The sequence below is a fragment of the Nicotiana sylvestris genome, chromosome 10 (genome assembly GCF_000393655.2).
Source record: "Nicotiana sylvestris chromosome 10, ASM39365v2, whole genome shotgun sequence".
NCBI classification, from domain to species: Eukaryota; Viridiplantae; Streptophyta; class Magnoliopsida; order Solanales; family Solanaceae; genus Nicotiana; species Nicotiana sylvestris.
Genome location: NC_091066.1, coordinates 139,529,572 through 139,541,682, shown reverse-complemented (window position 1 = coordinate 139,541,682; position 12,111 = coordinate 139,529,572). Strand labels below are relative to the sequence as shown.

General features: G+C 36.1%; 1 protein-coding gene across 1 annotated transcript; it reads left to right on the top strand.

Annotated features, from left to right (window-relative positions):
- The first annotated feature begins 863 nt into the window (after positions 1 to 863).
- On the top strand, positions 864 to 4,723 carry LOC104216850 (protein SET DOMAIN GROUP 40-like). The gene is made up of 6 exons (XM_009766986.2): positions 864 to 1,062; positions 1,798 to 1,948; positions 2,616 to 2,747; positions 2,837 to 2,977; positions 3,238 to 3,504; positions 3,989 to 4,723. The coding sequence occupies exons 1-6, from the start codon at positions 908 to 910 to the stop codon at positions 4,721 to 4,723; spliced, it is 1,581 nt and encodes a 526-aa protein (XP_009765288.1). The 5' UTR covers positions 864 to 907.
- The last annotated feature ends 7,388 nt before the right edge of the window (positions 4,724 to 12,111 follow it).

Sequence of the window (12,111 nt, the reverse complement as noted above, 5' to 3'; positions counted from 1 at the left end):
TTAAAATATTGTCCAAATTTCACACAGTTTGACTCCTTATAGCGAAATGTGTCATCTAAATTGAATAGAGAGTAATTTAGGGAAACTACCAGTTATGTCTACCCATAGCAACTTATTACAAAAATTGGCGATTTCATAAAATTTTACTAATATTAGTCAAATGCTACCAATATTAGCCAATTAGCTATTTATAGACAAAAAAGATCAAATTTTTGCTTTCTTTTGAGCGCGTATTATTGGAATAGATTGGGTCCATTTTAAGAAGTTTGAATCTCAATTTTGGGATGATTCAGTGGAGTTTTGAGGTGGTTTAAATTGAAAATTTGAAGTAAAAGATGAACATGAAAAAAATAATATATGTATCACACTGTGTATTATTTGTATATTACATACGTATCATATGTGTATCACATGCATATTCATGTATACTTGTGTGTGAGATACATGTGTCGCAGAGAAATTTTTTTAAACTCAATTTTAATTACGAATTTTGATACCAAACCAATCCAAATCACCTCCAATCTTGCTCAAATTTTATATATTGCATCATCTATGTGTTATCAATGAATCGAAACATTACGCATTGAAAAAAATCTCTTTTTTGCATGTCATTTGAATGTTGTATATCAATGATAATTCTTTTTGGCTATTTCTGGTAAAAATGACTAACATGAATAGTTATTGGTAAATAGTATCTTTTTTGGTACATTTCCATAAGATTCCTTAATAGTTTTCCAAATACCTGCTAAATTCTAATAACATAGGTTAAAAGTGGCTATTTACCAATATTTAACCCGAAAACCTTTCCTTTTGGACTTGAGCCCAGTTTTAATGGATTGGCCCAATTGATGAAAATAGTAAACAAAGAAAAAAGAAACGAAAAATCCAATTTTACAGAGAAGCCGCCATGGATGATGAAGCTGAAGCTTTGAACCTGAAGAGCTTCTTGAGATGGGCAACTGAGCTTGGAATCTCAGATTCTCCATCAACTTCTATAACCCCATCACCAGCTTCTTGTTTGGGATACTCCCTTTTTGTCTCTAATTTCCCTGAAGCTGGAGGGTAAAATATTTATCACAATTCATTCTTTTTGGTACTGTAGTGGCACAGTTATATATAGATATAGTAGAAAGTTTCTTTTAAAGTTTGTATCTTTATGCTAATCTTGAATACCGCAACAACAACATATCCGGTGTAATACCATAAGTAGGGTCTGAGTTAACTATAAAAAAACAATTAATGGGTGTTATAGTACTTTGCATATGGTGAATTGTAATTCTCTTCTAGACAAGGTTGATTTGTGTATACATGATAAATGAGCTGATGCTTTTGGTCTCGTGTAAGAGCACAACACGTGATGTGTAATGTGGATCAGACACACGTCACGTGTTCGAGCACGGAAAAAAGCATGATATTTAAGTGGATAGGGGCATGCCCATTATCCACCGTGTTTCGAACCATGTCCACTGGCCCTTTGATTAGCATAGCAAGTGTGTGTGGATTAGGGGCACGTCACGGGTTCGAATGCTTTCAAAAAACTAGTATTATGGAGAAGGGTAGAGGGGTGGGCCCATCACCTGACGCATTTATAATAGTCTGCCACTAGCCTCGAATAACAAAGCACGTGGATTAGGCGTATCTCAAGAGTTCGAAAACTTGACAAAAGCCTGGTATTTGAGTGGAAAAGGGTAGAGGGATGGACTCATTATCCGACGAGTTTCAAACTGTGCGTCAATGGCCCTCGAAGATTTATCGGTTATAAAGAAATGAGCTGATGAATGATCTCTATTGTTGCAGGAGAGGTTTAGCAGCAGCTCGTGATATTAAGAAAGGGGAATTGATTCTTAGAGTCCCAAAGGGAGTGTTAATGACTAGTCAACGTCTTATGAGAAACGATGAGTCATTGTCAATTGCTGTCAAGAAACACGCTTCTCTCTGCTGTACTCAGGTGATTCTTCTTTGTTCTCCATTTTACTGTAAGAATGAGAACTTGGGTTTTGCGATTTATGGACTAAACCAGAAAGTGTTTTTCTTTTTGGAGTTTTTTATGTGCTCAACTAGTAATGTGAAGTTAACTCAAACGTATTGCTGAATGTCTGGTACGTGTTACCTGAATATAAAAGATTATGGAGCTATATATCTATAGTTGGCCTTAAAACAAATTGGTAAAGCTCTGGGGCTTAAAGTTTCTCCATTCTTGTTCACTATACTACTACTCTCTGCCCCAATTAAAGTGCTCTATTTAGTTTGTGAGATAACATTCTGAAATGAACATTTAAAGTAGAAAAAGTGGCGCTCAAAGTGAATTGAAAATGCTATGGAAAGTGTAGCGAAAAAGCTTTGTTTTTTTTAGAAAGTGAATGTACGTTTGGAACAACTCAACTTAGAAACTACTGTAGTATTGGCTTGACCTTTATGTTGTGTCTGCAGTTTCTTCAAATGTATATAGTAAAACTTTGCAACCTTGGTTGTGCAAGTGAATCTTTTGCTCATATCTCCACATTCAGATTGGTTAACTAGTTACCACTCACCCTCCTCTTTGTGATTTGTTTGGCCGGCAGTGATGGTTTCTTTCAGTCTGATATTTTTGCTTTCTTAACTTACTTTTGTTGCAGATTTTGGCTGTTGCACTATTAAATGAAGTGAACAAGGGGAAGAGTTCACGGTGGTGGCCCTATCTAAAGCAGTTCCCCCGCAGTTATGACACACTTGCGGATTTTGGAAAATTCGAGATACAAGCATTGCAAGTTTGTCGCAATCCCTACAAGTTAAAATGTATTCCATAGTTGGCACCATTAAAAGGTCTGAAATATTTCTAATTCCTTTTTTTTTTAAGATTGATGATGCCATCTGGGCTGCACAAAAGGCTTCTCAGAAGGCTGAAGGAGAGTGGAAAGAAGCTAATGCGCTTATGCATGATCTCAAGCTCAAGCCGCAGCTCCTGGCTCTTAAAGCTTGGCTATGGGCCTTTGGTTCTGTAAGTATGGAGTTGCCCGTGCTAACTTTTTTGGAAAACCTTTTCATTTTAAAGTTAAGAGTTTCTGACTAGTAAAAGCATTAACTCATTGAAATATTTACGTATGCTATGGTTGATCCACGATTCACTCTGACCACTTATCGTCTATCTTGATTCATGATGTACTTGAATATTCATTGTCTGTCAGCTACTTGTTACTATATGTTCCCTAGTTTTCATGTTATATTCATAGTTTAACATGTAAAAGGTTCTTGCTGAAGATATCCTCGCGCACCATGCACATACCTTGGGATGAAGCTGGCTGTTTTTGCCCTGTGGGGGATTTCTTCAACTACGCGGCACCTGGAGAGGAAACATCTAATTCTGAAGATCAGGTCACTAGAGAGGCATTTTCATTGCAAGAAGACAGTATGCTTAATTCAGTAACTGAATTGGCTGCAGCACATAGGCTAATTGATGCTGGATATGAGGAAGACGTTTCTTCATACTGCTTCTATGCTAGAAGAAACTACCAGAAAGGAGAACAGGTGATGCTGAAGTTATTCCTCCCTTTTTAATACATTTTCTTTCTTCATCTGCATGGCATGGAGTGAATTAACTAATATGGCTCGTTTTGATGAAAAACTTGTGTATGGTGAATGGTCTTTTACTTGATATTCAGAAAATTAGGAACTTCAATGATTAACAGCACATATATCGCAATTGGAAATCCAGGGTCATTGAAGTTTAAATAGATTAAGACAACTCCAACTCCATCTTCCTTTGAATTTTCGAACGAGTTTGTGCTAATCCCCCCCCCCCCCCAAGGCTTTGGTCTAGTGGGAAGAGCATAGCATATGATTTGCGCACGTCATGGGTTCGAACCTTGTGGCAGGCAAAAGCGTAATATTTAAGTGGAGAATGGTAGACGACATGGTTTTGAACCATGCGCCATGCCCTTAGGGATTTCTCAGATATCAAAAGAAAAAAAAAGAGTTTGTACTAAAGGTCCGCTGTGATTGAACACTGCAGGTTCTTCTAAGCTATGGAACTTACACAAATTTGGAGCTTCTTCAACACTACGGATTTATTCTTTCCGACAACCCAAATGACAAGGCCTTTATACCTTTAGAGCCAAACATGTATTCTTTGTGTTCATGGGAGAGCGAGTCACTCTACATTCAGCCAGATGGGAAACCATCCTTTGCTCTACTATCAACAGTTCGAATCTGGGCAGTCCCTCAAAACAATCGCAGGCCAGTTGCACACCTAGTCTATTCAGGATACCAACTTTCAATAGAGAACGAAGTTGTTGCAATGAGATGGCTAGCGAAGAAATGCAGAACTATACTCGACATTCTTCCAACTACAGCTGAAGAAGACGGTAAGTTGCTTGTCATCCTAGATGAATTTCAAGAAACTCATCAACTCGTGGATATTAAAGAGATGCCATCAGCACTTGCAACTGAGCTTTGTGCTTTCATGGAAAGCAAGAAGATAGTAAGCGACGGAACTTGTGTCATTTCAGGTGTAGCTAGAAGGTCTATTGGGAGATTAAAATTAGCAATCCTGTGGAGGTATCAGTACAAGAAAATACTTAGCAATTGCATTTTACATTGTACTGAGGTGATTAATGATATTATTTCTACAAAAGATTTAGAATACAAGGAAATCTTTTTTAAGCCTGCGAATTTACATTCACATTGCTTTATTCCATTGCACTTCCGCCTACTACCTTGTTCAGTAATTTCTTCACCAACACATTAAAGTGCCCTGAGGCGGATCTAAAATTTCTAAAACATGGGTGTATTACTAAAGAAAGGAGAAAAAAGAAAGTACGATAGTAAGTAGGAATCGATCCTTATTACTTTTTGGGTAAATAACTTAACCTTCAATCAAGTGCACCGTTCAACCTTTTTGGAGTATGGGTGCCAATATATAATATTAGATCAACTTTAAGAAATATGTACATAAAAGGTCAAATCCACTTTTGGATCACTTTTTTCGGGTTAATATGACTTTCTTTCGTATGCATTTCTTAGGGCTTTCGGGTATGCCACATCGCATTCGGCTTCTCGCTTATCTCCATTTGGTGCCGCTTAATAAATTGTTTAACTTTAGCTAGCGTTTGGACATAGATTTGATTGAAACTTGAAAAAAAAGTTTTTGAAAAAAGAGTTTTTTGTTATAAAATAAAAGGAATGCAGTAAAATGTAAATAAGAAGAGATAGAAAGAAGGAAGAAGTCTTTTCTTCTTTCACTTTGGTGTATCTTTCCATTACAATTACATAGCCTTTTATAGGCATAAAAAGTAAAGATGATGGACATAAAGTAGGAGATTTAATCTTTAAGCTATTCACAACATGGGCATCCAATGTAGCATCCAATGTACAAACTATGTTATTCACAATATGAGCATCCAATGTAGCATCCAATGTATAAACTATTTATAATACTCCCCCTTGGATGTCCATGTAAGATAATGTGTCTCATTAAGAACTTACAAAAAAAATATTGGGATGTACATAGTTATTTATAATATGCATTGCTTGGTGCCTCATTAAAAACCTTACCGGGAAAACCCAGTGGGACAAAACTTTGGTTAAGGAAAAGAGTGCAGCGTGTAGTTACTCTTCCTGATGAAAACTCACTTAATGTCTCGAAGACGACGCATTCCAATCTTATATATCAGCTTTTCAAATATTGAGGTTGGTAATGCCTTAGTGAACAGATCAGCCAAATTATCACTTGAACGAACTTGTTGTACATCTATTTCACCATTCTTCTGAAGATCATGAGTGAAAAAGAATTTCGGTGAAATGTGTTTTGTTCTATCTCCTTTGATATATCCTCCTTTCAATTGAGTTATCCATGCAGCATTGTCTTCATACAATATTGTTAGAATATTCTCTTTCGAAGAAAGACCACATGTTTGCTGAATGTATTAAGTTATCGATCTCAACCAAACGCATTCTCGACTTGCTTCGTGAATGGCTATTATCTATGCATGATTTGAAGAAGTAGAAACCATAGTTTGTTTTGTCGAACGCCATGATATGGTTGTACCTCCACTTGTAAATAAATAGCCTGTATGAGATCGACCTTTGTGTGGATCAGACAAATATCCTGCATCTGCATAACCAATCAATGATGGCTTGGATTCATTTGAATAAAATAAACTCATATCAATGGTCCCTTGGAGGTATCTGAATATATTTAATACCATTCCAGTGTCTTTGTGTTGGCGAAGAACTAAATCTTGCAAACAAGCTTACTGAGAAAGCTATATCTGGTCGGGAATTATTGGCAAGATACATTAATGCCCCAATTGCACTAAGATATGATACTTCGGCACCAAGAAGCTCTTCATCATTTTCATGAGGTTGGAATGGATCTTTCTTTATATGAAGTGATCTCACAACCATCGGGGTACTCAATGGATGTGCTTTATCCATATAGAATCGCTTTAAAATCTTTTCGGTGTATGTTGATTGATGGACTAATATTCCATCTTTCATATACTCAATTTGTAGACCAAGACAAAATTTTGTCTTTCCAAAATCTTTCATTTCAAATTCTTTCTTCAAATAGTCTACTGTTTTTGAAAGCTCCCCAGGAGTTCCAATGATATTTAATCATCAACATACACGGCGATTATAGCAAATTCAGATCCATACCTTTTTATAAAGATGTCACACCTCCTTTTTACCTGCACCCGCAAGGGCATGAGGGAGTTTTTCCAATTAAAGGACAATCGAAACGGGATTTATTCTTAAAGATTTAGAGTCGCCACTTGGGAGATTTATGGTGTCCCAAGTCACCGGTTGAATCCCGAATCGAGGAAAAGATTGACTCTGTATTACAGTCCGCGAACCAGAAATCTGAGTAAGGAATTCTGTTAACCCGGGAGAAGGTGTTAGGCATTCCCGAGTTCCGTGGTTCTAGCACGGTCGCTCAACTGTTATATTTGGCTTAAATTATCTGATTTTAACAATTATGAACCTATGTGCAAATTTTAACCTTAACCGCTTTTATTCATTTTTAAAGAAAATTGCAACGTCATTAAAACAAGTCTTGAACCACGTCACATAAATGCACCCGTGGTTTTTGGACATACTTTAACATCGTTGGGATTTGGATTTGGGTCACATAAATGCGCACCCGAGTTTAGGGATGTAATGTTATTAAAATACGCGCCTAAAGAGACTAACACGTTATTATTTTGGGGAAGGCCGTGAAATTCGCTAAAACGGCCCGTCCCGAAATCTAAGTATTTTAATATATACAATTATCGAGGGCCCCGCAATTTATGTGTTTTGTTTAGCGAGGCTCATCCCGTTTTATTATTTTAAAGTGCAAACCTAGAGCAATCTATAGTTTTCTACTTAATTTGTCTCTAAAATAAAAGAAAGGCCCTAATTAATTTGTTACTGGACTGATGCAAACTAAGTAATATTTTTGCACCAACATCCGACCATTGGGCTCCGATGTGAGCCCAGTAGAGGAAATTTAAAACCAGATATACACCATAAAATCGGCCAAAACAGACCTTCGCCCAGGCCTAAATGAGAAAGGGGCCAAAACTGGCCTGGGCCGTGCATCAATTATCCTGAGGCCCAAATGTTTAGGGACTAGCCTGTTAAGCCCTGTCTTTTACACTAAATGGAATTTCAATTTAATTAAGAACACAAATCTGATGAATCTACTACTAAAATTAACTAGCCAGTAAAATAAATTCAATGCAACATTAAACATGAGTTGGAAAGCAACTGATTTCAGATTTCATGACCCACGTAAACTGCCTATGATCACAATTTCAAACATGGTGCATACTAGTTCAAATTTCAAATTCCCTACTATGACTCATTTTTATTAAAATGCTGACTCATGAACTTTGATTAAACACTAACGTGACCACATATGAGAATTGAAACTCGAGAATTAAGGATGCTGGACGAAAATGGATTGCCTAAATTAACCTTACGAATTACATATCTCATATCTACTTTTAACTTTCTGATTTCGAACCCACACACAACCACTCAAACTCAGAATTATAGATTAACTCACATCATCACTACTAAATATAAAGCTCCCATGATCAGAAGAAGTATCACACTACTTTAACAGTCTACAGCCTAATTAATCACAGCTTGAAAATACCATTTATACAGATCTAGGAAAACCGGAAATTAACTAAACTAATAGAAACTATTCTGTTAGTCCAGCATGGAATTATTACAACGAATACTCAACTAAACTCATATGCATTTCTAAATATCTAACACACACTTAACGGTTCAAATGCACAAACTTATAATTAACAGTCCATCAGTACGGTTATTACAGTATAATGAAAGCAGTAAATCAACAATAGGCCTCCACTTCAACAACAATAGGCCTCCACTTCATTCATTTTCAACTGGATATTTACATACATCGAGTTTCAGGACATGTACCTGGTATGTAGAACAGAAAAATGGGGTAAGCAATCAGCAACAACAAACAGCAAAATACAGCAACAGAAAGCCCAATACAGTAGCTTCAACACCTCAATCCAGAAATCTCAGCAACACGGAGAAAACCAGTAAAAATAGAGAAGAAAAATAGTCCGAAAATCTCTCTGTGTTTTCTCTTTCTAGCTTTGAACTCTCTCTGGTGTTCTTCTGCTCTCAGTATTTCAGAAAATTTGGTTCTATCTTTTCTACTCTCTCCAAAATGAATTCTGCCCCTGTATATCCAGTGTATTCAGAGTGTATATCGAGTGTATATCGCTCTCTCCGCCCCCTTCTTTTTTTCTTCTCCTCTCTTCATATTTTTCCCTCCTATTTATAGTAAAATTTTCGAGATTTTTCAGATTTATTTAAAAATATATTTTATTATTTTATTATTTTTTAATTAAAAGAAATTCCACTTACAAATTGCTTTTATTTTTTTATAAAAAGAAATCCCATCTTTCTTTACTTTTATTTTTTAAAATTCCAACTTTAATTACTTTTATCTTATTTAAAATCTCACTTTTTTTACTTTTTAAAAGAGAATTCCACTTTATTTAACTTTTCTTAAAAAACAATCCACTTTCTTTTGCTTTTCTTTTATAAATGCTACTTTCTTTTACTTTAATTTTTTTTTTAATTTTCAGATACCTTTATATTTGTTTTTTAATTCTAACTTTCTTTTACTTTTTATTTTTTTAAAATTTCCACAAAATTTTACTTTTATTTTTTTAATTTTCTACTTTCTTTTACTTTTTAAAGGAGAATTCCACCTACTTTTACTTTTATTTTTTTCATTCAATACTTCCCTTTTTCTTATTTTTTAAATCACTCCCGAAAATTAAAAAAAAATTACTCCCTCCGTTTCAATTTATGTGAACCCATTTGACTGGGCAGGGAGTTTAAGAAAAAAGAGAAGATTTTTGAACTTGTGGTGTAAAATAAAGCACATATATTTTGTATGGCTATAAATCATTGCATAAAAGTAAATTGTTTCGAAATAAGGAAAGGGGTCATTCTTTTTGGCACAGACCAAAAAAGAAATAGGTTCACATAAATTGAAACGGAGGGAGTAATATTTTTTCGGAATTTTTTTTATTATTTTAAAAATAAAAATAAAAATAAAATAATATTAATAGTAATAATTCACCTTTTAAATTTTGTATTTTTACCCTATAATAAAAAGTGTAACAAAGCTAAAAATTGCAGGTTAAAACCCCTAAAATATTTGCATAGAAGAACTGATAAAAAAAAAATATTATCAAAAATTAGGTGCTCACAACTGCCCTTCTTTGTTTGGAAACATGAAGAGTTTTCAAGCAAAGATAAGGTGAGTCATGTGACTAATTTTTGAACATATTTTTATTCAAAAGAGAAGAAATAAGGATAAGAGAAAAGAGAAAGGGTGCAACTGAGTCTTGGTTTTGGACAGCCTACATATCCCGGGTTATAGGGGAATCAGGTTGCGTGTAGTTCAAGAAGTTTGGTAGTTGGGACTATCATGAAGCTGCAGTTTTACTGTTACTATTGTTGCTGCTGGTGATACTGCCTACTATCCTCCTTATTACACCATGACAAAAATGAAGAAGCTAGACTAAGCTATAATCTATGCTTTACAAAGATTTATTTTCAAACTTGGTCTTGTGACTATTGTTGCCTTGTTGATTTGCATTTCCCTCAGTCGTTCCTTCGCTGCTGACTCGAATTGTATTCTTGAGATGCTCTCCCTCTCCTTCAGGCGGGTACCTGAATTGCTTGTTCCCTTCGTTCTCCATGTGGACGCTTGATTGCTGAACTTGAATCGTATTCCCTTATTCTCCAGGCGGACGCCTGATTGCGGAATCTTCCATTGCCCTTCCTTGTTCTCCAGGTGGACGCCTGATTGCTTGAGCTTGAATTGCTTCTTCCCTTCGTTTTTCCGGCGGGTTCCTGATTACTTGAAATCTGAATGGTATCCCCTTGCTCTCCAGGTGGGCTCCTGACTACTGCGCTTGAAAGTATTCCCTGCCCTTCAGGCGGGTTCCTGACTTCAAAATAGACAAACCAAGAATTTGAAAGCTAAAACTTAAATTATACTCCCTTGTTCTCCAGGCGGGCTCTTGACTGCTGCGCTTGAATGTGTTCCCATGCTTTCCAGGCGGGCTCCTGATCGCTGAAACTCGAATTGTTACTCCTTGTTCTCCAGGTGAACGCCTGATTGCCAAAACTTGAATTGTATTCCCTTGCTATCCAGGTGGGCGCCTGATTGCCAAAACTTGAATTGTATTCCCTTGCTCTCCAGGTGGGCGCCTGATTGCTGAAACTTGAATTGTATTCCCTTGCTCTCCAGGTGGGCGCCTGATTGCTGAAAATTGACTTGCTTCTCCCTGTTCTCCAAGCGGGTCCCTGATTTCAACAAAATAGACAAAACAAAGAAATTTTCTGCCCCAGTTTGGTAGCTGAGCGCATATGTGAGTGTTAAACTGAATCATATTACCAAATATTATTAAGAATTTGAAAGTTATGTCCCATTATCCAGGGGGTCCGGACAACTCTTAACTAAACGACAATTTTAAATCTAAGCTATATCTTTTAAAGGTATGACTTCCGCTAAATCTTGTTATCTAAGAGGGTCTTAAACTACTCCCCATTATCCAGGAGGGTCCTGACAACTCTTAACTAAACGACAATTTTAAATCTAAGTTGTATCTTCTAAAGGTGTTACTTCCGCTAAATCTTGTTATCCAAAAGGGTCGGTCTTAAACTATTCCCCATTATCCAGGAGGGTCCTGACAACTCTTAATTAACGACAATTTTAAAGCTGAATTATATCTACTGAAGGTATGTCTTATGCTAAATCTTGTTATCCAAGCCAGTTTTAAACTACGTCCCATTATCCAGGAGGGTCCTGACAATCAAAAATCAAGTCTTATCTTAAGAGTGACAATTTTACGGCTAAACTATATTACCCTACAACAGAACTTATGCTAAATCTTGTTATCTAATGGAAATCTTAAAGCTAGGTCCCATTATTCAGGAGGGTCCTGAAAACTCCTAATTGAATCTTATCTTAAACATGCAATCTTTGAAACCAACTTATATTCCTTTGGGGTACATTTATGCTATATTTTTCTATTTATGATTGTTTCGTTTTTTTAAACTAGGTCCGATTTTCTAGGAGGGTCCTGACAACTCCTAGCTGAATTCTATCTACAAAATTTTTTTTTGAAACCAACTTATATTCTTTTGGGGTACATTTATGCTAGATGTTACTACTCATGATTGTTTTGAATTTTAAACTAAGTCCCATTTTCCAGGAGGGTCCTGAAAATTTCAAATTAAATCTCACCTTAAGAGTGACAACTTCAAAGCTAAATCATATTTCCTAAAGGTAAAACTTACGCTAAATCTTATTTTCTATGAAGGTCTTAGAACTAAATCCCATTGTCCAGGAGGGTCCTGAACACTTAAAACTAAATCCCATTATCCAGGAGGGTCCTGAAGAGCCGAGAATGAACTTACCTGAGCCATGCTTTCTTTCTGGAGGATCTCTGCATGACGAACAAAATTCCTTGCCTCGGAACCATGCTTTTCCTCATGGAGGGTTCCTACATATCGAACAAATTTTCCTTTCCCCTTCTCAAACCGCCTTTGTGCTGACAAAATTTGGGCATGACATTT

Excerpts from the sequence above, each read along its gene's own strand:
- LOC104216850 (XM_009766986.2), top strand. The coding sequence starts at position 908 with ATGGATGATGAAGCTGAAGCTTTGAACCTGAAGAGCTTCTTGAGATGG. Across the intron at positions 1,063-1,797 it reads AATTTCCCTGAAGCTGGAGG|GAGAGGTTTAGCAGCAGCTC; the intron begins GTAAAATATTTA and ends CTATTGTTGCAG. Across the intron at positions 1,949-2,615 it reads CTTCTCTCTGCTGTACTCAG|ATTTTGGCTGTTGCACTATT; the intron begins GTGATTCTTCTT and ends CTTTTGTTGCAG.